Source organism: Molossus molossus, unplaced genomic scaffold, assembly GCF_014108415.1.
Source record: "Molossus molossus isolate mMolMol1 unplaced genomic scaffold, mMolMol1.p scaffold_m16_p_3, whole genome shotgun sequence".
NCBI lineage: Eukaryota > Metazoa > Chordata > Mammalia > Chiroptera > Molossidae > Molossus > Molossus molossus.
Window position 1 is genome coordinate 94,261,853 of NW_023425366.1, and position 25,853 is coordinate 94,287,705.

The following is a 25,853-nucleotide window of genomic DNA, read 5'->3' on the forward strand; positions in this document are numbered from 1 at the left end:
ATATAATTAATAACAAATAAAAATTGCAGTTGGGGGTAAAGAGTTTCTTTTACTGAAAGTTACATTTTTTGTCTTGCAAATAACATTGTACTTGACCAAACAATATACAGACATTGTAAAAATTTGGAAAACAGAGATTGAAAAAAACATTTCCCATAACTACTACTAATATTAACCTTTTTGTATTTTATCTGATTTTTTCTTTCAATATTATGTTTTTGTTCCAATTTTAAATGTTGATTTTTAAAAATTAGTGTTATTTTTTAAGCATTACCATAACTTCCCCCATATTGTTTGTTTTATCAAGTGGCTGCATCACAGTATATTTACCCATTACCCCATGGTATGGGTTGAACTGTGTCCCTCAAAAAATATACGTTGAAGTCCTAACCCTCAGCCCCACAGAATGTGACCTTATTTGGAAATAGAACTGTTATAGAGGTAATCTAGTTAAAATGAGGTAATTAGTGCAGGTTGTAAATCAATATGACAGGTGTTCATATAAAAAAGGGAAAGAGAGTCAGACACCCTTAGAGGGAAGATGATGTGCAGACACCGGGAACAGAGGAACATCTGACTAGTGTGACATATCTACAAGCCAAGACATGCCAAGGATTGCTGGCAAACACCGGAAGCTAGCCGAGGAAAAGACAGGTTCTCCCCTGGAGCCATTAGAGAGCATGGCTCTGTGGACACCTTGACTTTGGACTCTGGCTTCCCAAACTGAGACAATAAATTTGTTTTAAGCAACCCATTTTTTTAGTACTTTGTTACAGCAGCCCTAACAAATGAAAACTGGAATTTGACTTCATTTTTATTTTTATTATCTAGTTTTAATTTTTATCAAAATTATGCATATACCTACTTTAAAGAGTTAAGCAGTGCCATGACTCGTGCTCAGTGTGGAATGCTCACTGACTGTTTTCAGTAGGTGCCCATGTGCTCAACTCGACTTGCAAGGTACGCTGGAAATAGCTTTGCTTTTGGCTAATAAAAGCTAGCCGGTTTGCCTATTTTGTAAATGTTCGATAATCTTTGGCTGGTGCCCTTTTCTGCAGGTGTCAAAATCTATTATAAGTACATGATATTTAATATAATTTTATATAGCCATCTGTATGTATTTCTTCAACTCAATATCAAATAGACATAGTCAATAGTAAAAGTCAATACCATAAATGCAGAAAAATGTTTTTGTTTTATTTTATTTCATTCTTTTATTTTAGATAGAGGAAAGGAGAGAGAGAAACATTAATCAATCGGTTGCCTCCTGCATGTGCCCTGACTGGGGATCGAACCCACAACCTGGGTATGTGCCCTGACCTGGAATAAAACCCATCACCTTTCTGTGCATGGGACGACACTCCAACCAACTGAGCCATGCCAGTCAGGCTGAAGAATGTATTTCTTTTTAATCATAATCATCAAGACTTGAATGTAAGAGTCATCAGTGATTAGATATCAAAATTATCACAGATAATGATGGATTGCATAACATTCATTTTATAAAAGTGAACTCAAGTGCTCTTTGGGAAAATGTAGATTCTTTACAAATTCTTGAATATCTGAACTACATACCTGAGTGTTTTCAAACATTCTCTTATAAATCACAAAAAGAAACACCCATCTCGGTTGTCATGTTTGGATATGTTGTAGCATGTAAGTTAAAGCCTGTCAACCTGTAAGACTTTATTTTTTTAATTTGCTGTTATCTAAACTGCCCTGTTAATTCTTGAAGTCCATTTCAAGATACATGCAGAAAAAAAACAGGCCAATTAATTTAGCATAAGTCCATTCTTTTGAGAAAAGATAAATTTAAATTAAAAAAAAGAGAGAGATAATTTAAATACTATGTTGTACCACTAAGAAGTTGTTACTGTGTAAAAGAATTTGTCTGATTCCAAAATTTTTATATCTTTGTGTATTCAGAAGGAAACAAGAGAAACTGTAAAATCTCTAGGTTTAGTAATTTATTTGTCCTGTGATTTCTCCTACAATCCATGGGATTCAACTATATAAAAGGCTCCTATATAAATATAACAAGTAACTTACCAATACAGTTTCTTCCAGAGGCATCTGGTTCATAGCCACTGTTGCAATTACAACGGTAACTACCACGTAAGTTTTCACAAATTCCATTGGCACATATATCGGGATCCAAAGCACACTCATTGATATCTGCATCAAATGCCGAAAGTTTAATGCTCACAGACATTTTATTGTTTGTCGATACATGCAGGTCTAATAAAGATCACTCAACATATGAAGTGTTTAACTCGGCAAACCCACAATTTGCCTACCTTTCAGAAAGTAAAAGGAAATGAAAATAAGGAGTCAGAATAAAACTGAGAGACACAGGACACTTTCTTGGTAACTCATAAGAAAAACGAGGGAAATTGTCAGAAATTCAAAGAATTAAACCATGTAATGTGCCTGTACTTTTGATAAAATTAATAAAGAAATTTATAGGCTGTTGGCTCAAAATCTAAAGGATAGGTATTATGACCATCTAATTAAAAGACAAAGATTTACTAGGGTGGCCTATGTAATTTTATGGTCCCTGAAGGCATGGGATATTTCTATTTTATTATCATATTTTTATAGTCAACTAAGTAATATGATACTTAATAAATGTTTCTCTGTTGATAAGTTGAAATTAATGGAGAGGACAGTTCAAAAGTAGAGTCTTGAGAACACAATGTTTTACAATAAGCCATGAACACATCAACTCTCTGTCACCCATGTGCAGTGGGGCATGAGAAATGTGTTTGTACGAACAACCAAGCAGTTTCAACAGGTGGCCAGGTCTGTCAGGGAGGCCGTACTGAGAGGGAATAAAATATAGAATAGGCATAAAATCAAATTTTGGTCACTATGCTCAAATTTTGAGACTATTATTTTCTAGAATTTGGAAGACCATAAAAACTCCAGAGATGCTAGCCTTTTCATGTTATTTTTGGGAGAAACATGTTATCAAAGTTCTCTTTACTCTGATTTCTGATATTTATTGCAAATATGCGATATTATACTGTCAACTAACCTATAATTTGTCTAAAGTCTTCTCAGACATGAAAGTAGAATATATATGTAAAATGAAGATTAACAGCACCCTATAGTTTTATTTTAAAAAACAAATGTAATTATATGTACATTAACATACAAAATAACCTTCAGATAAACACATATGTACTTAATATTTAAGTTTTCATTTTGAAATTTGTTAATCTTGTTGCTAAATTTAAAATAAGAAAACTTCAATAAATTTCATGTCTTTAGTTGGCTAAAAACATTTTAGTATTCTTAAGCATAGAAAGTCATAACAATTTATTTTTAGGGCAGTATATCCCAAACTTGATCCATACCAAATATGTCTTAAAATTTTTTTTAACCATGTTAGCATCATTATTCAATTTTTTAATAAAAATTAACTTGCTGTTTATTTTTTTAACCTAAATACCAACTCTAGCCTCCTCTTAAGCAATGGCATCCATAAAATCATGGGTGTAGCTTGTTACTGACATTTCTAACAATGCGTATTTAACAGATAAGTATTTTTCCACTGTGAAAGAGGTGCATCTATGTAGCACTTCATAATCATCTAGCTTATAACCATTTTTCCAAGAGAGAATTTATCTTATCATTTTATACTGATATATTTTATATTAAATATAATCTTATTCATAATGTTACAATAGAATCATAAAGCTATACAGTCATATAATTATTATAAGATGAAGAATAGAGTTACCTCTTCCATCCACTGTGATACCTACTCCACTACTACATAGACCATGGAATTCAGCTATATGATAAAAACAAATATAGAAATTAAAAACTCTAAACTATATCTGTTTTATACAAATTACTTACATAATTCCAAAAATATCACTAGAATTACATGCATTAATTTTTAAATGAGAAAAAAAGACTATTTCTAGAACATAATTATTACAAGAATTCCCAAAATAGCCCTCTTTTCTTTAAATGTGCCAGGTTTTAAGAGAGTATCTATTTTTGTACACCCTCCAGAGCACCAAAAAAAATCAATCACCTATACTTCACCAATCTAATAAACAAAAATCACATCTTATTTTTATTTTATTTTAATTTTAGAAAGATTGGCATTTTTATTTGGTAATATGGCATTTGCATTTCTACTGTGTAAAATCTTATTTGTGCACATTGCACTTCTATGAGGATTTCAACATCCCTTATTGATTAATGTCAATTCCTTATAAATGAAGAAAAATATTTTTCCAATTTATATGTGTTTTAGTCTTTAATGTCTGCTTTGAACGTCCTTTATCATTACAAAATAACCACAATCTTATATATTCAATAAGAAAATCATCTTCATAAAGTTTAATGTTGAGAGCTAACTTTCTATTTTTTCTGACATTTATCAACAGCATTCATTACTTAGTTCAACTTTTCCTCATGAGGTAAATGCTTTCTTTATTGTATCCTACATTCCCATTTATTTCTAGATAAAATCTCATTGTTTTGCTAAAGTTTGAACAATCCATTTAGAATTTCTAATGGAAGCACAAGCCATTTCCTTTGCGGGGATGCTTTTCTTCTACCTTCCGCGTGGGAAGTTCTTACTTCTTTCCAGGACCAAACTAAACATGCCCTTCTCAGTTAAGTCTTTCCCAGCTTCCCCAGGCACCTAACTACTCTTTCCTTTTTGCTCTTTCAGTTCTTTACGTCCCTTTAAAAGGGCTAATCACATTGAATTGCAATTTATATGTTCACCTACCTATATTCTCAACTACCTCCAATTTTGAAGAAAAAGAGACTCTGTTCATTTTTCAATCCATATTGTACTTACATATTACGCAGTACAGGCTTATATATTCAATACGGGCTTAGTAAAAGTATGGATAAACAGATCAACCATATCAACCTAAGAGTCTGGAATTACTGACAGACTGTGGCCTAAGACCATTCTGCGTTAAGCTAAAAATAAATAAATAAAATCAGGTTCTGGTTAAGTTATTATAATCTCGAAAGCAATAAGTAAATTTTATGCTATTTGTCTTCACAATGACATCACAGATCAAGGACATCAAGACTGACATATTCAAGTGAAAACTGTGTTAGCAATCATAATTGGATCAGCAAATACATTTTCCTATTCGCCACGTGTTCTCTTTATCTAGAGAGCTTAGGTAAATACAAGCCAAATCTCATCATATGTCTCACATACCAACACAGGTTTGGATTTCTTTTCTTCAATTAAAAATAATGACAAAACACTTCAGACCTGATGTACTCTTTGGCCAAGTATCTAATGTTATATTTCTAGATTCTTTATCAGGTGTGACACCAGCCAGTGGGACTACCTGAGTTTTTAGCAGGGCACGGTTGGCAAGGCTCTCCAAAACCGTAGTCTGGATTGGCACAGCAGCACTCGGACTTGGTCACGGCGCCCGGGAAGGGGCGGACGCACACCCCCTTCTTGATTCCACCATAGCATGTACTGCGCATGTGCGTATCTGAAGGACACAGAAGAACAACAATTTGGGGTAGTGATCAAGACCAGGAGATTTCAAAACTAAGGCTTCTTTTAGCCTAAGACTAGAAGCTTCTAGAGGGCATCTGCCACTTTTTCCTTTTGTATCTTTAGCATCTAATAGTGTAAGAAATCAGTGCCTGTCTGTTGAGTGAGGAAAAGAATGAATCCATAGCAACAACTCGTTTTTTCCTCCAAGCAGTTTTATGTGCTACACAACCAGCCATTATTTATTCCCGTTTTCCTCACAGGCTTTTCACCGCACCAGGTATATTCCCAGTTATAAACACGCTCTGAGCGCCAATCACTGGCTATATTCTACTCAAGATGACACATTACTATTTCTATCTTAGAAGTTCTCATGAACAATTAAGTACAATGAAGTTAAACTACTTTAGAATGACGCTGCTTGACCTTGCTCCCTTTTCAACCCCTATGTACTATGTTTTAACCCCAGACTCTCAATAAATCCAGTTTTAAAAATAGTAACTACCACTATGTGTCCTTGGCATTGTAATCATTGCTTTAGACATCATCTCATTGAATATGCAGGTCAACAACTCCCGAGGATACTGGTCATTATCCATGTTACAGATGAGGAAAATGAGGTTCAGAGGGATGACATTAAGCACCTCCAAGTCCTAGATGGTCCAGTGCCTGAACTGGGATTCGGGCTCAGACTCATGTGACCCCCCGCCCCACGTCCCTCCTCTTTCTGCTGTGTCATGCTATGTCTCAAAGAAGAATATCCTTCGGGTTTCTCACTCTAAATTCTCATAAAATATGCTACAACTTTATGAGACAGTAAATGATGAACTGTAAAAACTCAGATCATCATAAAGTATATATCGACAAGGTAATTCCATCAAAGAAATAACCCTCATTATACATATCTATAATTATTCACAACTTGTTGGGAATAATTTTATCTACTTGTTATGCAAAGTGAGCCACCCAGTAATTCCTCATGGTCTGGTAGTTTCTCGTCACTAAAACAACTCGATGTGTACAAGCCCCAGTGGAAGTGGGCCGTGTGAGTTACCACCCAACCCCACAGAGAGCACGTGTTGCCCCTCTGTGCTTCTGCTCTGAGTTACACACATGTGCAGAACTCGATGCAAAGACAAATTTGCACAAACACAACAGGGTTCATGATTCTCAATATGACTTGTGTGAGTTCATTGGATATCACCAACTATGTCAGAAGGCATCATAGAATGGTCAAAGTTATTTCTGTTTTCATGTTAAGAACACAAGCCACATACCATTTTCAGAAGCGAGTTGATAAAAAGCCTATGGTACTCACTCGAAGAGTGAGACAGGTTACACACTGGTTTGTATCACAGGTTAACAACACCAGAAGGTTCATGGAAAAAAGAAGGTAGTGTAGTTTATGTGCGGGCTTTAGGGACACAGATTGTCCCAGGCTCTGATCCCGTGGGATGACCTAACTTAAATTACTTAAGATTTTGTCATCCATTAAATAAGGAGAGAGTCTATATTATAAACGAGAATGTGTTTGGTAAGCATGAAGCACAGAGCCTAGGACACATAGGAAATACAAAAAAAAAAAAATGGAGGCAACCTTATTTTTCTCCTCTCTTTTTCTAACGAGGACAGTCAACCTTTTCCTGTTCAAGACCAGAACCAGGTTCACATTAGACTCTTCCAATGGAACTCAGCCGTTGTTCACAGGTGGACAGGATACGAGGTGCCAACACCAGGGGCACGCTCAGAACGTGCCCACAGGAATGCTTTGGCAGCGGATGGGCCCAAGTGCCAGGCTGAATCTTTTCCATATGTTATCAAATTTCTCCATGCCTTTCTTTCTTAAAAATTGGAACTTTTAAAGGATTTCCTTAGGTAATGATCAGAGTCTATACACATTGGTGAAGTACTATGTATGGACATAAAATGTTAATTTTATTTTATTCTTCTCTAGTATCGACTTCATTGCATAAAGCAGCAACTCTAAGACTATGCCTTAGACATTATGCCATTCTTCTAATTTGATAAAACAATAATAACTGTAAGAGCTAACTTATTGGACATTTTCTATGTGCCTGACATTATTCGAGGCTTTTCAACAGATGAATCGTATATTAATTAATTTGATCCTCAAAGCAACTAATGGGAAAAAGCAGCACAGAGGTATCTTGTCCAAGGCTGTACAGCTAGTAAGTAACAGAACTAGAATAAAAAAAAAAAAAAGAAAATTAACCTTTAGCTGACACAAATGTCAGTGTTCATAAAGATGCTGACCTATTCTGAAGCTAATGTAACAGGATGTAAAAAAAAAAAAAAATTCTCGCTGAAATCCCATGGTGCTGAATATCAGATAACAAGATGAACTTGGAGACGCCATCCTGAAGACAGCAGACACAGAAAACTAGTTACTGTACCTGTACCTTAACCTCCTCCCTCTCGCATTGAGGCTATTGTTTGAGAGCAGCAATTAAGAGATGGTTTTTCTAAAGGACTGTTTTTGTTTTTTTGTTTTTTGGCAAGAGCTAGGCTATGCGTAGGAGGTGTTCCCTCATCACCTCTTATGCCTCTGCCTGGGATACCTAACAGGCCAAGGTAAGTGGCTGCTATTCCTTTGGCAGGAGCAATGGGAGGTGAGATCAGCCTCTATTTACACGGTAAACAGGGCCAAGGATGGGCAGGTCTTATGCATTGGACACAGGCCACATAAAGACAGGGTCCTCACGTGGAGGGGTGATGAGAACCATCAGAGACAGTCTGTCTGAAGGGGAATGCTGAAAGACCAAAGGTTGGGGGACAAGGAGTACCCACGAGGAAGAAAAATACAGTGCCTGCATCTCAGGAAGGGCAGCTGAGTGCCTCTGAGGGACCCACAGAGTACCCCCCAAGGAAGAGGTTGGCTTTCAACATCTGCGAAGCCCAGAAATCCTGAAGCCAGTAGGACGGCCAGTGCGTCCGCCTTCTCCCTGCCCCCCCGCCCCCCCCCGCGTCAGCCCCTGGAGGACTCGGAAAACATCCTGCTCACGAAGGTTACACCTGCCTGTGAGTCAGCCTTCTGCAACGTACTAGTTACAGTCACAGTTCAATTTTCTAAAAATAAAAACCCCAGAGTATCTAGGGAGACAGAAACGAACAAATAAAAAAAAAAAAGATCTAAAATTAAAGTGCCAACCCTGAGAATAATGCACCACAGCGATCTGTTTCTAACTTCAACAATCGGTAGATCTCAGAAGCATCACCAAAAACAGAAGGCATGGAGAAAACACAATTAGCATGATGTGGGAACAGTAATATATAACTTTATACACAGAACAAAGGGCGTTTTTATTAAAAAGTTTAAGTGGCCACAATTGTGAAAAACTGGAGAGGGCTTCCAACCATTTCTGATGCCTTTTCCGTGTGTGAACAAGAGAATGCTTTTCTTGTGTTTGAACACTGGATTCCTAACAACTACCCAAAATGTGTTGGTTGCTTAAAATTAAAAAAAAAAAAATTTCTCCCTCCAAAACTGGTTTCGTACTCATTGTCAATGTCAACAGAATCATTTAGGTAAAAGAAAAAAATCAAATAAGTGTATCAAGCCAACAGGACACACTTTATTTTAGCTCTCTTTGCAGGAAGGGGCTGCGTTCTTCCAGCTGCTGTACCTGAAATATCCCTGAACAAAGCACTGACACTTGTGTAAACTGAACTAAACCCTAGATTGGAGTGAGTGCATGAATTTAAGTGGACAGACTATTTCCATCTGCTGTTGCTTCTTTACCCCCCGCAACCCCCGCCCTTGGGGATCCAAATGTTTTCATTCCCACAGGTAAGAGTCAAGTGTTATCACCTATATCTAAGAAAGAATTTCATTTCTCTTAAAATCACTTTGAGTGAATGAGTGTGTCTGCCTTCTCGTGTGTAATCTGGAAAAGAGAGGGCGTACAACAGCTAATGCACTGTAGAGGTCTCATGAAAGCGTTTCAGAGAAAAAAAGGTATTAAATGTATTTTTACAACTAACTCTGCTACTGTTATTAGAACGTGCTGGTTGGTTTGAAATGCCAATGACATTTTTGTTTTCCTGCTTCTTTAAAGCTGATGACTGGCAACGTTGAATGATTTTCATGGCATAAAGTATCCAAAAGAAGTTTTAAATGACTTCAAATTAAATAAAATCTTTCTCTTCCTTTGTTTCTATAGTTAGTTGCAGCACAGTGATGAATAGCAACTATACTAAAACATTTCTAGCTTTTGATAGAAGTCCAACTTCTAGGGTATTGATTATAGACATTTTATATTTTGTGTGGGTAAAAACACGAGTTTACTTGAATATAACTATAATCGCCCCTTTCTCCCTTCTTTATTATTAATTGGGAAATCTAAATCCATTGTATTTAGAAATCAGTTATCTGACATCATCAAGGATGCTAGGTCAAGGACACTATTTTTCCTCTCTGGCATTTCTGACCGGCTTCTCCTCAGAGCCTTCTGAAGGGAAATAACTGGGGTCCATCCATTTAAAAAAACCTGCTTTATTGCGATATGAGTCACATACCATATAATTCATCTATTTAAAGGTGTACAATTAAATAGTTTTGAGCATATTCAAAGATATGTACAATCACCACTGCAACTAATTTTAGAACCTTTCATTACCCCAGAAATACCCTTTAGCCAGCCCCCTCTTCACCCCCTCACTCACCCTCTCTGCTCTAAGCCACTGCTCACCTGCTGTCTAGGTAGCTCTGCCCATTACGGATGTTTCTTACAAATGGAATCACACACTATGTGATCCTTTGTAATTGGCGTCTTTCACTTAGCATGTTTTCGCGGCTCATCCTTGCTTTCTCATGTATTAGAACATTGTTCTTTTTTATAGCGGTATGTGATTCCATTGGATGGATCTATCTCTGTTCCCTTTTCAAAGATCACATGGACACTGGGCCCATTATACAACATTTCACTTACCAACACACACACGTCCATCCACACCCACAGCCAGGCCTGGGGGGCAGTCACAGCGGAAGGACCCTTCGTTGTTGATACAATGCCCGTTCATGCAGATTCCTGGGGTTTGGCACTCGTCAACATCTGCCAGAGGGGAACACAAGCCGGGCCACAGCTGGGTAAATTTAACTTTATTTTCACCTGTTTCCACTACTCTACACTTTCAACCTTTTGTTTATAATTGTGTAACTTGTGGAAGAACATAGATGTGATAACAAATCTTTTATTTTAAGTTAAATTTATTGGGGGAATCTTACATCTTAAAGCAACTCTGAAACATGTTTAAAAACACTAAGTGAAGGTTTATCCATTAGAAAGAAAAGAGCCTTCCAAACCCATTTTTCATTATTTATTTGGCAACTCTGTTCAATATAAGTAATATTTCATCCCAATCAGTTGAGTGAAACAAATTCTTAAAAGCAAGGTAAACTTTTGTAATCACCTTTTATTTACACACACACATCTCTAACTATGAGGGATTCTTTAATATCAACTTGATATTATCAAAACAGTGTGGGGTTGCTCTTCTAATTTTCAATGTACTTCACATTAACAAGGTAATTCGACACTAAACAATTTCCCCAAATGATGAAACAACCTTCAAAACACAGAGCTACTAATTCATGAACATTTCAAGACTTATGGATTACATTTGTTATAGGAAAATTAATGAAAATAATTTCAAGAAAGCAGAAATTGGTGAGATCTATATATACTTAATTTTCTTAAGAAATTCTGAAATAAATTACATGTTGTAACATAATGCTACACACTGGATGGAACATAAAGCTAATCTGTAGGAACCTGGAGAGCATTATGCTAAGCGAAATAAACCAATCAGAGAAAGACAAATACCACATGATTTCACTTACTTGTGGAATATAATGAACAAAATACGCTGATGAACAAAACAGACCCAGAGACACAGAAAGGAGTAAGGTTCACACTGACAGCCTCAGAGGAGCGGGGTGGGGAAGGAATGAGAGCAACTAGAGAACTTGCGTAACCCACGGACACAGGGGTGTGGGGTGGGATCGGGAGGAGGGTGTCTACGGCTGATAAAGAAGAAACATCTATAACAAAAATTAATTAATTAATAAAAAAAGTTTCAAAAAAAAAGAGGCTAATCTCATATCCTGTGTCACCTAACCCTGAGATGACTTCATGAGTCCAATCAGCAAAACAGTTCTATTTAATTCTGTACGACTTCCCTTTCTTGAATAGTCAAGAAGTAATTTTTTATTCAGAAACATGAGAATTAGTCTTGATGTTCTCTCTCTAATGTCCCTGGAATTTCATTGAAATGATAGGGATTAGTTATGAGTCTCATTTGGTATTCAGATAAATCTGTGCCACTGCAAGCAGAAAGCATCCATGGAGTTAATTTTGTCTAAAAGGAGAAAACTGGAAAAATAAAAAACTTGTTTCTAGCTGGGAACTGCAAAATTTGTTTCATCTTACTAAGCTCCAATTGTGAATGAACACACACACACACACACACACACACACACACACACACACACACACGATAGCCTTATTTATTTCCAAGAGGCATTTCTTTTGCTTACTAAAGTTATCACCAGAGCTTGGCCTTCAAAATGGCTTTATGAACAAAACAGTTGTTAGGAGTCTTTACCTTATTTCTTCAGTAAATCAATGTAAGATTTTTAGATAATGATATTATCATCAATGATCTATAAATTAGCTTTATGGAAAAGATGTAATACAAAACCAGTAATAGAAAGTCAAAAATCTAGTTCTGAGAACACATAAAAATGAAAACCTTTCAAGGTTTTTTTTTCTTCCCCTTTTTTTTTTATTTATCAACGGGTAGAGAGAAATTATTTCTACATTGTCTCTTTCAAACTTGCTGGAACCAATGTGTCATTCCCTTAATTTTTCCTGTTTTTATTAGTTTTGTAAAATACTGCTGTTCCCTCGACCACAATGTGTGTTTTTCTAGGAATCTTTAGACACCTGCCGTCCTGAATTAGCCCGAGATGTGAGTAACATGAAAGCCACATGAAGAAACTGAAGTAATGCTTGCGTGATTCATTCAAAGAAAAAAGATGGTTTCAATCACGGTTCCTTTCCTATCTCAAAGCCACACATACCAGTGCAGTAACGCCCATTGGGAGCCAAGACAAATCCTGGTTTGCAGATGCACTTGAAGCTGCCATCTTCATTAATGCACATTCCATTCAAACACATGTTGGTAGTCGTACATTCATCATGATCTGCGGAGGAGAGAGAGGAACTCACACCACTGGCCTGGAGGGAACCAGTTTCCTCTCCTTCCACAAATAATCGCCAGTCAAATTCCACTACATTAATGAGCCATGTGCACATGGATCCCCCCCCCCCCCCCAATGATGGCCAACTGAGCGAGAGCAAGTAGTGGGGAATGTGAAGGGCCGTTAGTATAAGGAACGTAAAGGAAAAGAATGAAGTAAATTTTGTGCTTAGTGGCTATTAAAACCACATGAGTAGCATTTTATTTTGATTACCAAAAAAGTTAATATGATTTCAGGAATTTTTTTTTCCTTTCTTTTTGTAAGGGAGAATAAAGCAACGACAAACCTCCGTGTAAGTGAAATGATCTGGACTTTCATCAGTGGATGAATTATGTGTTGCTGTGTGAACAGAATATTTCTGTGAAGTACTGGTGCCTGTTGTACTGTCAGACATCACCAGGAACACAAATTTAGAGATATGGATTTTCAAATATGCCAAACATTTTTATCTACCCCAGACTGAGGATGGGGGAGACCTGTTCTATCTTGTCGGTGTTGTAACCCAACATGTGAAACACAGTAGGTAGTAACAGTTACTACAAAGAATCACTGCTACTTACAACTAAATATGTATCTCAGGAAAATTCCAGAAGCAGTGAAGTATTCCTTGTTAGAACATTTGCAAAAAAAAATAAAAAATAAATCTGCTGTTTCACTTTAACAGTCTTATGTTAAATGCATTTGTATTTTCCCTAAGTCACCCGAAGAACTCTTACATCTGCGTTGTGTGAGCTTTCATGGAAACAGTATATATGGTTCAGTGTGTGTGTGTGTGTGTGTGTGTGTATAATGTATATCCTTTAAAAATCTTTTGCAAGGGAGCAGGCAATTTCCATACCAACACAGTTTTTTCCATCTGTAGTTAATTCAAAGCCGGCATTGCAAATGCACTGGAAACTTCCATCTGTATTCACACAGCGACCGTTTTTACAAAGAACCCCGTTCTGGATGCACTCATCAATATCTGGGGAAATTAAGAATGGCTCACCATGATTCTTTGACAATAATTAAAGATAAAGACAGTAAGATCATAAATTTAATTTCAACTATCCAGTTTATTTTTACATACAATATACAAACTCATGCTGCTTTATTTGCAAAATTTCCATTTCTCACAAACTCTTTCTTTTCCCCTTGGATAGGTAGGTGTAGCAATTTTAAAGCCCTAACTGGTTGAAGAGGGAAAGAGAAAAATGAAATGGGGTGTGTCATAGGCCTAACAGGGGGCAGGCAGGGAAGCTGTGTCTGACACAGTGGTTGAAGACCTTCAGCGTTGAGTAAGAATAAAGTAACTACAATGGCGAGTAAGAATAAAGGAACTACAGAATATCTGGATTAAGAGCAACGTGATGAAAACTTCTGGAGTAAGTTTGTTTAAGCAACTACCCGTGGATGAATAAGAAATGAACAAGAAGACAGGCAGAGTCATCTGCTAAAAGAATTCTGAGATGAATCAGCAGTGAGCTAGAGTGTTTGGATGACGGCAAAGACTAGACATGATTTGGTGTTGGACTGTGTGTGAGGTTCAAAGCGAACAGGAGACGAAAACGACTATAAATATTAAGTTCTGTTCATCAGAGAGCAGAAATGCTACTGATGTTACTTGGAGAAAGGAAAATGTGATCTCGGGAAGGAAGATAAACAGAATTTTTGTGAAGCCAGATACCATGTTGCCTGGGTTAGATATGCAAATAGTGTTTATGTAGAAAGGGAGTTCTCCTGAAGGTAGTATTAAAAAAAATCTGTACTAATGGAACAGCACTTACTTCATGTTGTATTTTAATACATCTACTTTTAACCTCAACTGCTTGGGTCGCGGTATTTCACGGAACATTTTCACATGTGAAAGCAAACTGCCTTACCAATGCATGCTTGCTTGGTTGGAGTCCTCTGGAATCCAGCATGACATTTACAATAATAGGATCCAGGTGTGTTAACACAATCTCCATTAGTGCAGGGATTTGATGTGCATTCATCAACATCTGTGAGCAGCAAAAGAAACCATTATAGACTTCACTCCATTTCTAGAAATGTTTGTTTAAAGTACATTTAGGCCCCCCAAATTTGAGAGGCTAGTCAGTGGTAACAGTCTAAATAGCAGAGTATTTATAAATGAATGAACATTCCTTTCTTCAAATACACAGGCCAGTATGGAGATTTACAGAAATATAGCCTATTGGAGAGTACAAGCAAATTTGCTTTAATCAAGCAATAATAATTTTTCAATCGGAATAATGCACAATGATTAACATCATGGACTCTGTAAAAACCCAGCCATGAATTCCAATAGGCTATCATACATATTATCTTTAGCAGTCTGGGGAAGTGAAGAGCCTCTCTAAGGCTTGGTACAGTGTTAGAAGATCAATAGAACATTTTGAAAATAAATATTTATATTATATGTTGTTACTTGTATTAGTTTTAATGAAAGAGATAAGTGGGCTATGGGATTTCTTTGTTATTATTTTTGTGGACTCAACTATATATGTAACTATATATGCAGGGAGGCTTGGTCATATTTTGAAGTAACAAACACTGGCTGGGTAGAAAATGGAAATTCATGAAAACAAAGCCTATTATTTCCAGTAGCTTCAGGTTTCCCCAGGATCTTAAAATTGGCAAAGGAATTTTTTTTTTTTTTTTGCACAAAACTAAGTTTTATGCAAACACTAGTTTTGACTCTAAATGGGAGAAATGACACTGCTTTTCATTCAAGTCCTCCTAAGGCTTGATGAAATGCAAACCCATCGCAGAATTCAGGAACTACACAACTAAGGATGTCAACTCCCAGAGAAATCACATGTACCAGTGTTAGAAAAAGTTTAGTTCATCTTCTCTCAGCAAAACCCACTAAATCGTATTTTGAATGCCGGCAAATTAAAAACCTGGCTGGCAGGTGAGGGCATAATGCTTGGCCATTTCACATACGTGCAAAAGTCATTAACATATACAATTTCAGCTAAATTGGAGAGCACAACAATAAAATCAATTCACAGGTTTAACATTTTAATCAACAGATTACTCTTTTCACAGATGTTCTTAAAACAGGAACTGTACTCTATCAAACTCACCAACCTCAATTACATAAACATTCAGATGGAATGCAATTAAACTCTCTCTAGTAAAGGAGGTGGGGGCGGGGAGGGGGGAGGAAACTCATAGCAAATAAAATAAAAACAACAAAAAATAACAAGATCAAATGTTTTGTTCAATTCATCCAGAGACACCTTCAGCCCATTAAGACTCACTTACTTTTAAACTTTTGGTTGATAACATCAATTCTACTGAGCCAAAGGAATGAAGCAAAATGAGAAGAGAGAGTTTAGAGCATTAGCAAGCATATAAAGTATAATTTAAGAAACTTTCCAGTACAAAATGTCACCTTCAGTTTGCAATTTCAAAGATCCCTTAAATTCTCCCTGTCTTTGTAATACTGAATGCAACAATTAAAAGTGTGTAGATGCATCATTATAGAAGCCTCATTGTAAAGCTCTGTTCTAGTGAAAAACATGCACCCAACCCCCTCTCCTTAGGTAAACTTTCTGGGAAGCTGGGTCACTTTTCAGGGCTCTTTCCTCCCCTTGAGAACCTGTCCCCAAGGCCCCTAGTTGCTATGACAGCCTCTGCCAGTTATTTTGCCATTACAGCCGCAATTCATTTCTGTTTCCTTAGCCCTTTAGGGCTAAAGGACCAGTACGCAGAGAACAGATATTAGTTCACTTTTTTATTTTTATTTTGGAGGGAAAACAATCACCAAAAAACTCTTAGTGACTTTATAATCCACAACGTTCAAACCCCATTTGTTCTCTAGGATATTGTAAAACTGATCATAAATGAGCATCACCTGTTCTGAAATGTACACCTCATGCTTCTGCTTTATTCTGAGTCTGAGTCTCCCACTTCGGGTGTTCACCTTTGTTTGCCTTGTGCAGAGGAACGGGAGCACTTAACTTTTACAGTCTGTGCACTTTGATTTCTTCCTACACTTTCACTGGGGACTGAGAATTTTTAAGCAAAATTCACAGGATTTTAAACTCCTAAAGTAAATGAGAAAGCAATTTTAAACTCCTAAAATGAACTCATAAGGTAACTGAGAAAGACAATGATTATCAAGATGGTTAAATTCTCAGATACTATTGGGGCAAGAAATATTAACCCTTGAAAAAGTACTTTCTAGTCCAATTTAGCAAACACTTTTAATTTGCAAGGGCTCAAAGATTAACCAATGGACATAGACAACAATGTTGGGGGGGGGGAGACGTGGATTGGGAGGAGGGTGTCAATGGGGGAAAAAGGGGAAACACCTGTAACAAAAATAAATAAATTAATAAAAAAGCGATTACTTGTGAACCAACAGAAACAAAAATTCTTTCCTACTATTCCAAAATAGAATAATTTAAATGGAGTTTTAAACTACTGCTAGCTGCAGTTTGACTTACATAGATAGTAAGAGTCACAAAAAATCATTTTAGAGTAGAATTCTCAGGAAAAAGAGAGAAAAATGTGATGAGTAAATATAACTGTTTTCAGGTATTAAGAGGAACCCATAATAGCAAAATGGACCCAATTCTATTTTCCTTGTCTTTGATCCTATAATACAGTTACTGCCTTTCAAGTTGTACCTCTTCCTCACTATCTAACGGAAGTTCCCAGACAGCAAGGGCAGTTTGTTATTCCTCAAAACACAGTTGCAATGAAAACAGTTACCACCTGACCTTGGGCTTACATCCTCTTTAACTTTTTCTGATATTCCAACTTGCTGTTTATAAACTCAAACTCAAGCTGGCTAGAGTTGACACTAGAAAGAGTATAGGACGAAAAATATTAAACCAAATCTTCTGAAAAGATGCCCCAATACTAATCTTTGTCCCTACAAATTACAATGGGAAGATAACTCTGCCTAGGTTTTAACTTTTCAGGACTGGATGATGAGATCACACTAGAATGGAACTGTCTGTAATAATGTGTGGGTAAAACTCAGAAGTTTGCGATTTTATATTAACATATTAACTGTGCAGACATACAATCCCAACCCTACATCAGACAGCGAGTTTGCATAAAGGGTGGTAGCGGTCCTTCTCACCTGGGTTCCAGGAAAAGTAAGGACCTCAAGACATGCATTTAATGTGATTAGCAAATCTCCTGTGCATCACCCTTGGGTGAATTAAAGAAACAGTCGCTGAAATCACTTTCCGCAGGACCTAAATCTAGAGCAGCAGTTCTCAACCTGTGGGTCATGACCCCTTCGGGGGTCGAACAACCCTTTCACAGGGATCGCCTAAGACCGTCGGAAAACCCATATTTCCGATGGCGATTCATAACAGTAGCAAAATTACAGTTATGAAGTAGCAACAAAAATAATTTTATGGTTGGGGGTCACCACAGCATGAGGAACTGTATTAGAGGGTCGCGGCATTAGGAAGGCTGAGAACCACGCTCTAGAGGAAGCATGGTTAAGAAGGCTGGATCGGCAGCATGACTACAGGGTGAACTGCTTCAAGATAGTTTATTATCCCAAAGGTTCACCAGCTCTCCCAGAGTGGAGGAATAATGTGCACCCCTACACTGACATGAAACAAATGGTGATTTCTGGCTAATTTACAAAAAAAATTGAACTGGCCTATATTTACTTGCTAATTAGTGCATCATGCAGTGACACATGATGACAAATATTAATAGCAAAACAAAACAGTCAAATTCCAGTTGACAGATTGTCACTGTGTATATATGTGCAAGAGGGAATATTTTATATATTGTATACTTTTATAATCATGTTTCCTGGCAGTATAGTCATTTTCAAGTCATATATTAAGAATGAATATAACAGTATTTCATGGTGTTTTCAAAAATAACCACATGGTCTATCACTTAAACAAGCATCAAGTAGGATCAGCTAAGCCAGGGCTGCTGTGTATGGTTACACACTGCACCACCCTAGGGTGCATCGCTGATGCGTGAATGACGCCTGCTACACTTGGGTAGTGCGAAACCTACGCGACTGTACACAGGGATCCTGAAATAAGCCTTATTTAATCATTCTCATCGTGTAGCTCAGTACACAGTTTACTTGGAATGATCATTTTTCTAAAACATCACATTTGGCTCACATTTTCCTTCATAATCATAGTCCCCTTAGATCTTTTCAGTTTAACTTGGCAAAGTTATAATGCTAACTCTCCGTTCCTGGTTTCTCATCTATTAACAGAAGACCTGAATCCAATCTGGTATTTAGTGTTATGATAATTATAAAACATCTATATGATCATTTGCTAATATAAAGAATAAATAAAAGAATTACCTCAAAATGGCTCAATTCCCGTAGTCCTAAAACTACTCTTAATAGATCCTCAAAACCCTTGGTTCATTATGAAATCCAATACATTTTCCCCCCCTCATTGTTTTTTATTTTTCTGCCACATTTATTTGTGTTTTTTTTGTTTATTTTTTTATCCTCGCCCGAGGACATTTTTATTTTTATTTTTGCATTTATCTTCAATAGAGCAGGAGGGAGAGAAGGAGGAAGAGAGAGAGAGAAACATTGATGTAAGAGAGACACATCGAGTGGTTGCCACTCACACGACCCCAGCCAGGGTGGGGGACAAACTGCAACTGAGGTACATGCCCTTAGCGGGAACCAAACCTAGGAATCTCTAGTTCGCGGGCCAAAGCTCTAACAGCTGAGCCAAATCGGCCAGGGCTTTCTGCCACATTTAACACTTGACACTACTTTTCTCTTGAAAGTGTACCCTTGCATAGCTTCACTGACATAATACTCTCTGGATGATTTTTCTGTCTCTCCAACACTATTACTGTTTTTCTTATGAATCTAAGTTGCTGTTCCTTGGGGTTCTGGCTGCAGTACTACTGTTCATCTTTTCATCCTTCCTCTTATGCAGGCTGGGAGACAATATTCACCTTCATGGTTAATAGCCACCTTACGTTACTGACCTAACTCTGGCCCGGAACACTCCTCTTAGCTTCCTGTAGATCTCTGTAATTAAACATCCTAGACACCTAAAACCCTACATGTCTATAAAAAAAAACCATCAGCTATTTCCTCCCAATCTGTACCTTCCTCTGCATGATTATGACACCATCATATATTCAGTGTTGTTTAGCTAAGAAGGAAGGAGAGGCAAAGACAGAAATCTCAATATTTCGGGTGGGTGATTCCTGAAATGGCCTAGCTCAGCAGTAGGTTAAGGGAGCATATAGAAGACCATGCACACAGAAGACACAGCTTGGAGATGAACTTTACGTCAAAAGACTTTTTTCTATCATATTCAGTCCAATTTGTTCTTAGAGTGTAATAGCTCTCAAAAACTAAGAAGGATTAAAGAGTCGTGAGCTTACCTATGCAATCCCCGTTTGCATCCTGCTTATAGCCCATGTTACATTCACATCGGTAGCTGGAAACAGTAGGTATGCAGCGGCCATTCAGACAGAGATTCGCATGGTGCTTACAGATGTCTATCGTCTGGTTCAGAATGGCTATGGAAAATTAAAATACAAGTGATATTTCGTCATTACACTGTAGATAACTTTTCTTAGAACTTATTTTTAAAAGAATATTTGCTAGTACATTAATTAGATGTATATATCAAAAGCTCACATGATTCTATACTGCATTAAAACTTGAATGTTGAGGATCTTAAGGCTATTCTTGAGACACATGGTTATAACTTGCATTTGTTAAGTTATGCATCTGGAGACTTTGCCCACAATAATGTCTTTAAAATTTCAGGAATGTTCTACTGTACATTTGAAAGTTTTCCATTTCTTTCTTTTTTTTTTTTTTTTGGTAACTGTGCTGAATATTCAGATATAGTATACGGGCAATGTGCCAAAAATAATAAACACCACACTGTAGGACATCATTAAATATTATTAGCAAGAGCAGTTCTTTTATAAAGAATGAACTTAAATGTCAAGTACACCAATGCCAATTCTGGCTCGAAGCCCTCGGTTCTCAATTGCTTAAGTTATTCAACAAAAAAGAGTGAGAAAAAGAACGATATTTCATTATAATATTTGGATAGGCACAGAGCAAGGCTTATTCAGTTTATCTCAGTTGAGAAATGGTTCTGGAACTAATTCAAGGGTTGTATGAACAGAGCAGCTGCAAACGGCCAAGTGAAATACACTGGAACCAAAATGTGCTCTTGAATGGCGTCATCCAGATTGGAGTATCACTGGGCTCTCATCTCTGTTTTCAAAGAAAGCCGGGGTCACTCATTCTTTTCTTCACTTCAGAAAGTTAATGAAACACAAAAAACATTTTTCTTAAGAATTCTATATTACTACATTATAATTTAGACCCTGAAATGGATTGTTCACACACACACACACACACACACACACACACACAACTTTTGGAAAAAACTGTTAGGAATTACAATATCATTTAAGGCAGAAAACTAAAGGGTTTACACAAAAAGTGAACACTCACTCAGCCCAGTGATGATGGGCCCCTGTCCCCCGGCCCCTACACCTGTGCCCCCGACGCCAGGAGAAAAGCCATTGCCTCCAGGGATGGGGATGAAGCCATTGCCTCCAGGGCCGTAGCCGTTTCCATTGCCATTTGGGGCAAAGCCATTCCCCCCAGTGCCCCCAGGCCTGGAACCAGCATTTCCTGGAATCCCTCCAATCGGAAGTCCATCCATGCAAAGTCTGTGGTATTCCTCTAGAAAAAAGAAAGCTCAGTTAAACACAAATGGATGTCTTGCTGCATAATAAGAGCAATTTGTGTACCACAATGGTCATTTTAGCTTATCTATACTACATGACATGAATAAGCTGGGTATGTATTATCCTGACAAATATTTTCAATGCTAATAGTTACAGGAAAAGGCATAAATGTTTCAGAAAAAAGTTAAAACCTATATGGCATATTTTAACTGAACTGTCTAACCAAGGAATCGTCTATATGAGTATTTTGATTTTATGTCTGTTAGTGAAACTCATAAAATTCCAGATTTAACTATAAATGCAAGAAACTTATTTGAATGGATGAAAATTGAAGCGTTAAGTAATTCATTCTATATATTTGATTTTGCTTGAAATGTCATCAGCATTGTACCTATACATGTTTCCTATCTCTTTTCTTTTCTTTAAGGGATTAATACAGCTGCAGAATAATACTTACCCCAGGTGGATTTTAACAAAAGATAATATTTAATAAACTTTTAAATCTGCTCATTTATCCAAGTATCAAAGTTGAGAGAAAACAAGCAAGGATAGTGACTGCCTTTATTTCCTTAATTGTTCTCAGAATTAAGGAACTATATCAGAAGAAATGAAAACTATTTAACTCAAGTAATTGTTTCCGGATTAATTTTACTATTATACATTACTAGTGGCACTATGAGCTTCTAAAATGATACACTATGCATTAACTCTTTTAAAAAAATTTTACTGTTGGTTTTGAGATTTTATAGCTTAGAGATTTGGAAAGAATGTGCCTTGTTTTTCTCCATAACAGTAAATAGAGATATATATTTTATAAGTATAGTTCAAAAATTTTAATTTCCATAAAATTTATAATTTAATATAAGGACAATACAATGAAATATATGATATACCTTTATGTGATAAACATTAGTTGTACTTAACCATTCATACAATATTAACAAGAGAAGCTACTACTCATTAATCCTAAAGTAATTTCCTGATTTAGCCTTAGTTATATGGCAGTTAATGCAGCAGAGGGAATACCCTTGTATTCTTAATTTTTAGGTCATTAGAAAAAAGAAAATATCTTCAAGAGTTGGGACATTGTAAGATAAGAAAACTCTTGAAATAAAATATAAATGAAGGTTGAACTTTATTAGTCAGATATTCAAGCTCTGGAATGAAGGATCAGGAGGTTTTAAAACGAAATTGAAGCATGGACATTCAGAATAAATTTAGAAAATACTGCACAAAGCCCTGGACTCTTTGGCTCAGCAGTTAGAGCATCGGCCCTTGGACTGAAGGGTCTCCGGTTTGATTCCCAGTCTAGGGCACGTATCTGGGTTGCAAGTTTAATCCTGGCCCCAGTTGGGGTCATGCAGGAGGCAACCAATCGATGTGTTTCTCTCACATCTCTCTCTCTCTCTCCCTCTCACCCTCCCTCCATCCCTTTCACTGTAATCAATAGAGAAAAATCAAGAGAGAAATATCCTCAGGTGAGGATTAACAAACAAAAACAAAATACAAATTAACAACAACTACACACACACGTACTTGCATGAAGACAGGTGAAAATAAAATTTCAGTAATTCTTTTGATATTAATAAATTAGGTATAATAAAAACTGATCCCCCCCAAAAAATGCTACCCTATCCCTCACAAAAACACCCAAGTCACATTGAAGATAGCAATATACACATGATGTAACTTCAAAAAGAAGAACCAAGGACATTGGTACAGATTTTCGTAGCGCTGCCGTCCTGAGGAGACCAGCAGCCAGCCGCTCACCAGAGCCTCGGACGGGACAGGCTTCAGGAATGGTTCCAAGGCCCCAGCAGCGGCCGGGCTCGCAGCAGCATTGCATTTTTGTCATTCTGCCCGGGAGTTCTTGTGCACAGCGACCATTCACCAGGCCTGAGAAACATGTGCCTGTTCTTTGATCTGAACATGTGAAAATAAAATAGAAGAAATGGCAGAGTTATCTCAGGTTGTTACGTCAATCATTTCACCCATTAGAAGAGGCTAATGGAAGTGACTTATTTTACTTAGTCTCTGGTGCATCTATTTATTCTCTTCACATCTACCCCATTTATGCAATCTTTACTTATTTACCGAAGCCTCACTCTCTGAGTACTGCCCCATGCCCCACCCCAGGGACACAAACATGAAAGCCATGAAGTGGCTATGAGCCCACACTGCAGTGAGAAGCCAGCCCAGCCAGGTCCGGAGCTCGAAGGAAAGACACAACCCAATCTCATCCTTGATCATCCAATCCCCAGGTGGCCTGCAGATGTGTGCTGCTGATTGCCGCTGAGATGTGTGTGGATGTTTGTTACACAGCAGTATCTGACTGATACACGTCTATTTTGGAAAGGTTGATCAGAAGCATCTCTTTGAGACAGTGACATCTGAGAAGAGACCCAAATAAAGTGAGATCACGAACCACGTAGTTATCTAAAGGAACAGCGATTCGCCCTGGCCGGTTTGGCTCAGCGGTTAGAGTGTCGGCCTGCGGTCCAGAGAGACCCAGGTTGGGTTCCCGCTAAGGGCACATACCTCGGTTGCTGTTTGTCCCTGGCCCTGGTTGGGTTGTGTGGGTGGCAACCACTCAATGTGTCTCTCTCACATCGATGTTTCTCTCTCTCTTTCTCCCTCTCTTCCTCCCGCTCTATCTGAAGATAAATGCAAAAAAAAAATGTCCTCGGGTGAGGATTAAAAAATAATAATAAATAAAGGAATAGCGATTCAAAGAGAAAGAAGGGGATGTGCCTGGTGTGTGTGAAAAACAAGAGTCCAATGTGACAAGGAGAGCACACAAAAGGGAGAGAGTGAGCTCAGAGAGATATCAAAGGCAAGTTCACCTAGAGCCCTGCAGACCATTAGGGAAGGACTTTGGATTTTATTCAATGTTATTTAAGAGTCACTGAATGGTTTCAACTGGAGGAAACACATCAGGTTACATTAAAAAAAAATCTCTTTGGTCGCGGACTGCAGAGAGCACAGGAAGACGTGTGAAGATGACACTTAGGACCATCAGGTGCGAGATGACCTGGATGAGGGTGGCAGCAGTGAAGATGATGATATATTTTAAAGTATAGCCAACGGGAATGTAAGTGGTATGGGGTATGAGGGAAAAAAGGAAATTTCCTAAGTTTCTGACTTACACAGCTGAGATGGAGATGACAAGGGAAGATGTCGGGTTAGGATACATAACACAAGGTTTCTCTTGAATGTGTCATATTTGGGATGTCAAGTATATGAACCTGGTACCCAGAGGAATGGTCAGGCTGAATATACACACCTGTGAGTTATCAGTGTATGTACATGGTATTGCAAGCTATGAGGCTCGGTGAGGCAGGCATTTTCAAGAACTAGGGGTAATGGATTATGTCAAATGATGATAAAGTAAAGTAAGAAGTGGGAAAGTGATAAAGTAAAGACGCAGAGAAAGGTGTGGAGTCAGAAGCAACCAGTGGGTTTGGCAGGACTGCTCTGATAAGGATTTTGTTTATTGTCCTGCAGGATTAGGGGAAGAGAAGTGACATGATCAAATGTGACTGTGATAAAGGTCACTGTGATAAAGGGCAGAGGAGGGATCAGAATGGCAGATAAAAGCTGGAAGACATCATCAAAAGTTTACATAGAAAGCAAAACTGCAAAAGGACAAAATATGAGTGTTATCCATAACCTCTGGGGGTTTATAACTGAAGCTGCCTTTATTGTAAGCAATGAAAAAAATTGTGAGTCTAATGCATCATGTAATATTCAACGTTTATCAAGATGCTCTCAAAGACAGTTTGTCTGTGACCACAAGAAGAAAGGTGTAGCCCAACAACCAGGAGCTACATACTAATACTGCACTTGAAACTGTTTATTAAAAATAATCGCATTAATAAAGCCTAAATGTTTTTCATTAGATATAGTTTATGATAAATATATTATGTTTTTGAATGGTCCATAGTAGACCTCAGGTTGCTTTGCTTCTATGCTATTGTTAAGTAAATGAATTGGCTTTAAAATACTCCATGTAGGAATCAGAATACCTCCTTCCATTCCCCCCAAAAAACCCAGCATGTCCAAAAGCAAAGTACAGATGGTCCCCCAAATTTAGGATGGTTTGAGTTATGACTTTTTGACTGTCTGAAAGTGTGAAAGCAATATGCAATCAGTAGAAACTGTACTTTGAATTTTCATTTTGATCTTTTCCCGGGCTACAGACATGTGGTAGGATATGCCCCCTGACGCTGGGCAGTGGCGGTGAGCTGCAGCTCCCAGTCAGCCTCACAATCACCAGGGTGAACAACGGATACTCTGCAGTGTACTGTGTTGCCAGAATTTTTTGGATATTGTGTTCAGAGCACATTTAAGGTAGGCTAGGCTAAGCGATGATGTTTGCTAGGC

The 25,853-nt window shown here is 37.5% G+C and overlaps 1 protein-coding gene across 1 annotated transcript in view; it reads right to left on the minus strand.

Moving 5' to 3' along the window:
* FBN2 (fibrillin 2) overlaps positions 1–25,853 on the minus strand; it is a 262,104-nt gene that overhangs the window by 94,730 nt on the left and 141,521 nt on the right. The window contains exons 9-18 of the mRNA XM_036279132.1: positions 23,241–23,393; positions 21,232–21,465; positions 20,136–20,273; positions 14,645–14,764; positions 13,621–13,746; positions 12,603–12,725; positions 10,450–10,572; positions 5,343–5,495; positions 3,746–3,799; positions 2,050–2,175 (exon numbers count right to left, since the gene is read on the minus strand). Coding sequence (XP_036135025.1) covers positions 2,050–2,175; positions 3,746–3,799; positions 5,343–5,495; positions 10,450–10,572; positions 12,603–12,725; positions 13,621–13,746; positions 14,645–14,764; positions 20,136–20,273; positions 21,232–21,465; positions 23,241–23,393 — 1,350 coding nt within the window. The remainder of the gene's footprint in view (positions 1–2,049; positions 2,176–3,745; positions 3,800–5,342; positions 5,496–10,449; positions 10,573–12,602; positions 12,726–13,620; positions 13,747–14,644; positions 14,765–20,135; positions 20,274–21,231; positions 21,466–23,240; positions 23,394–25,853) is intronic.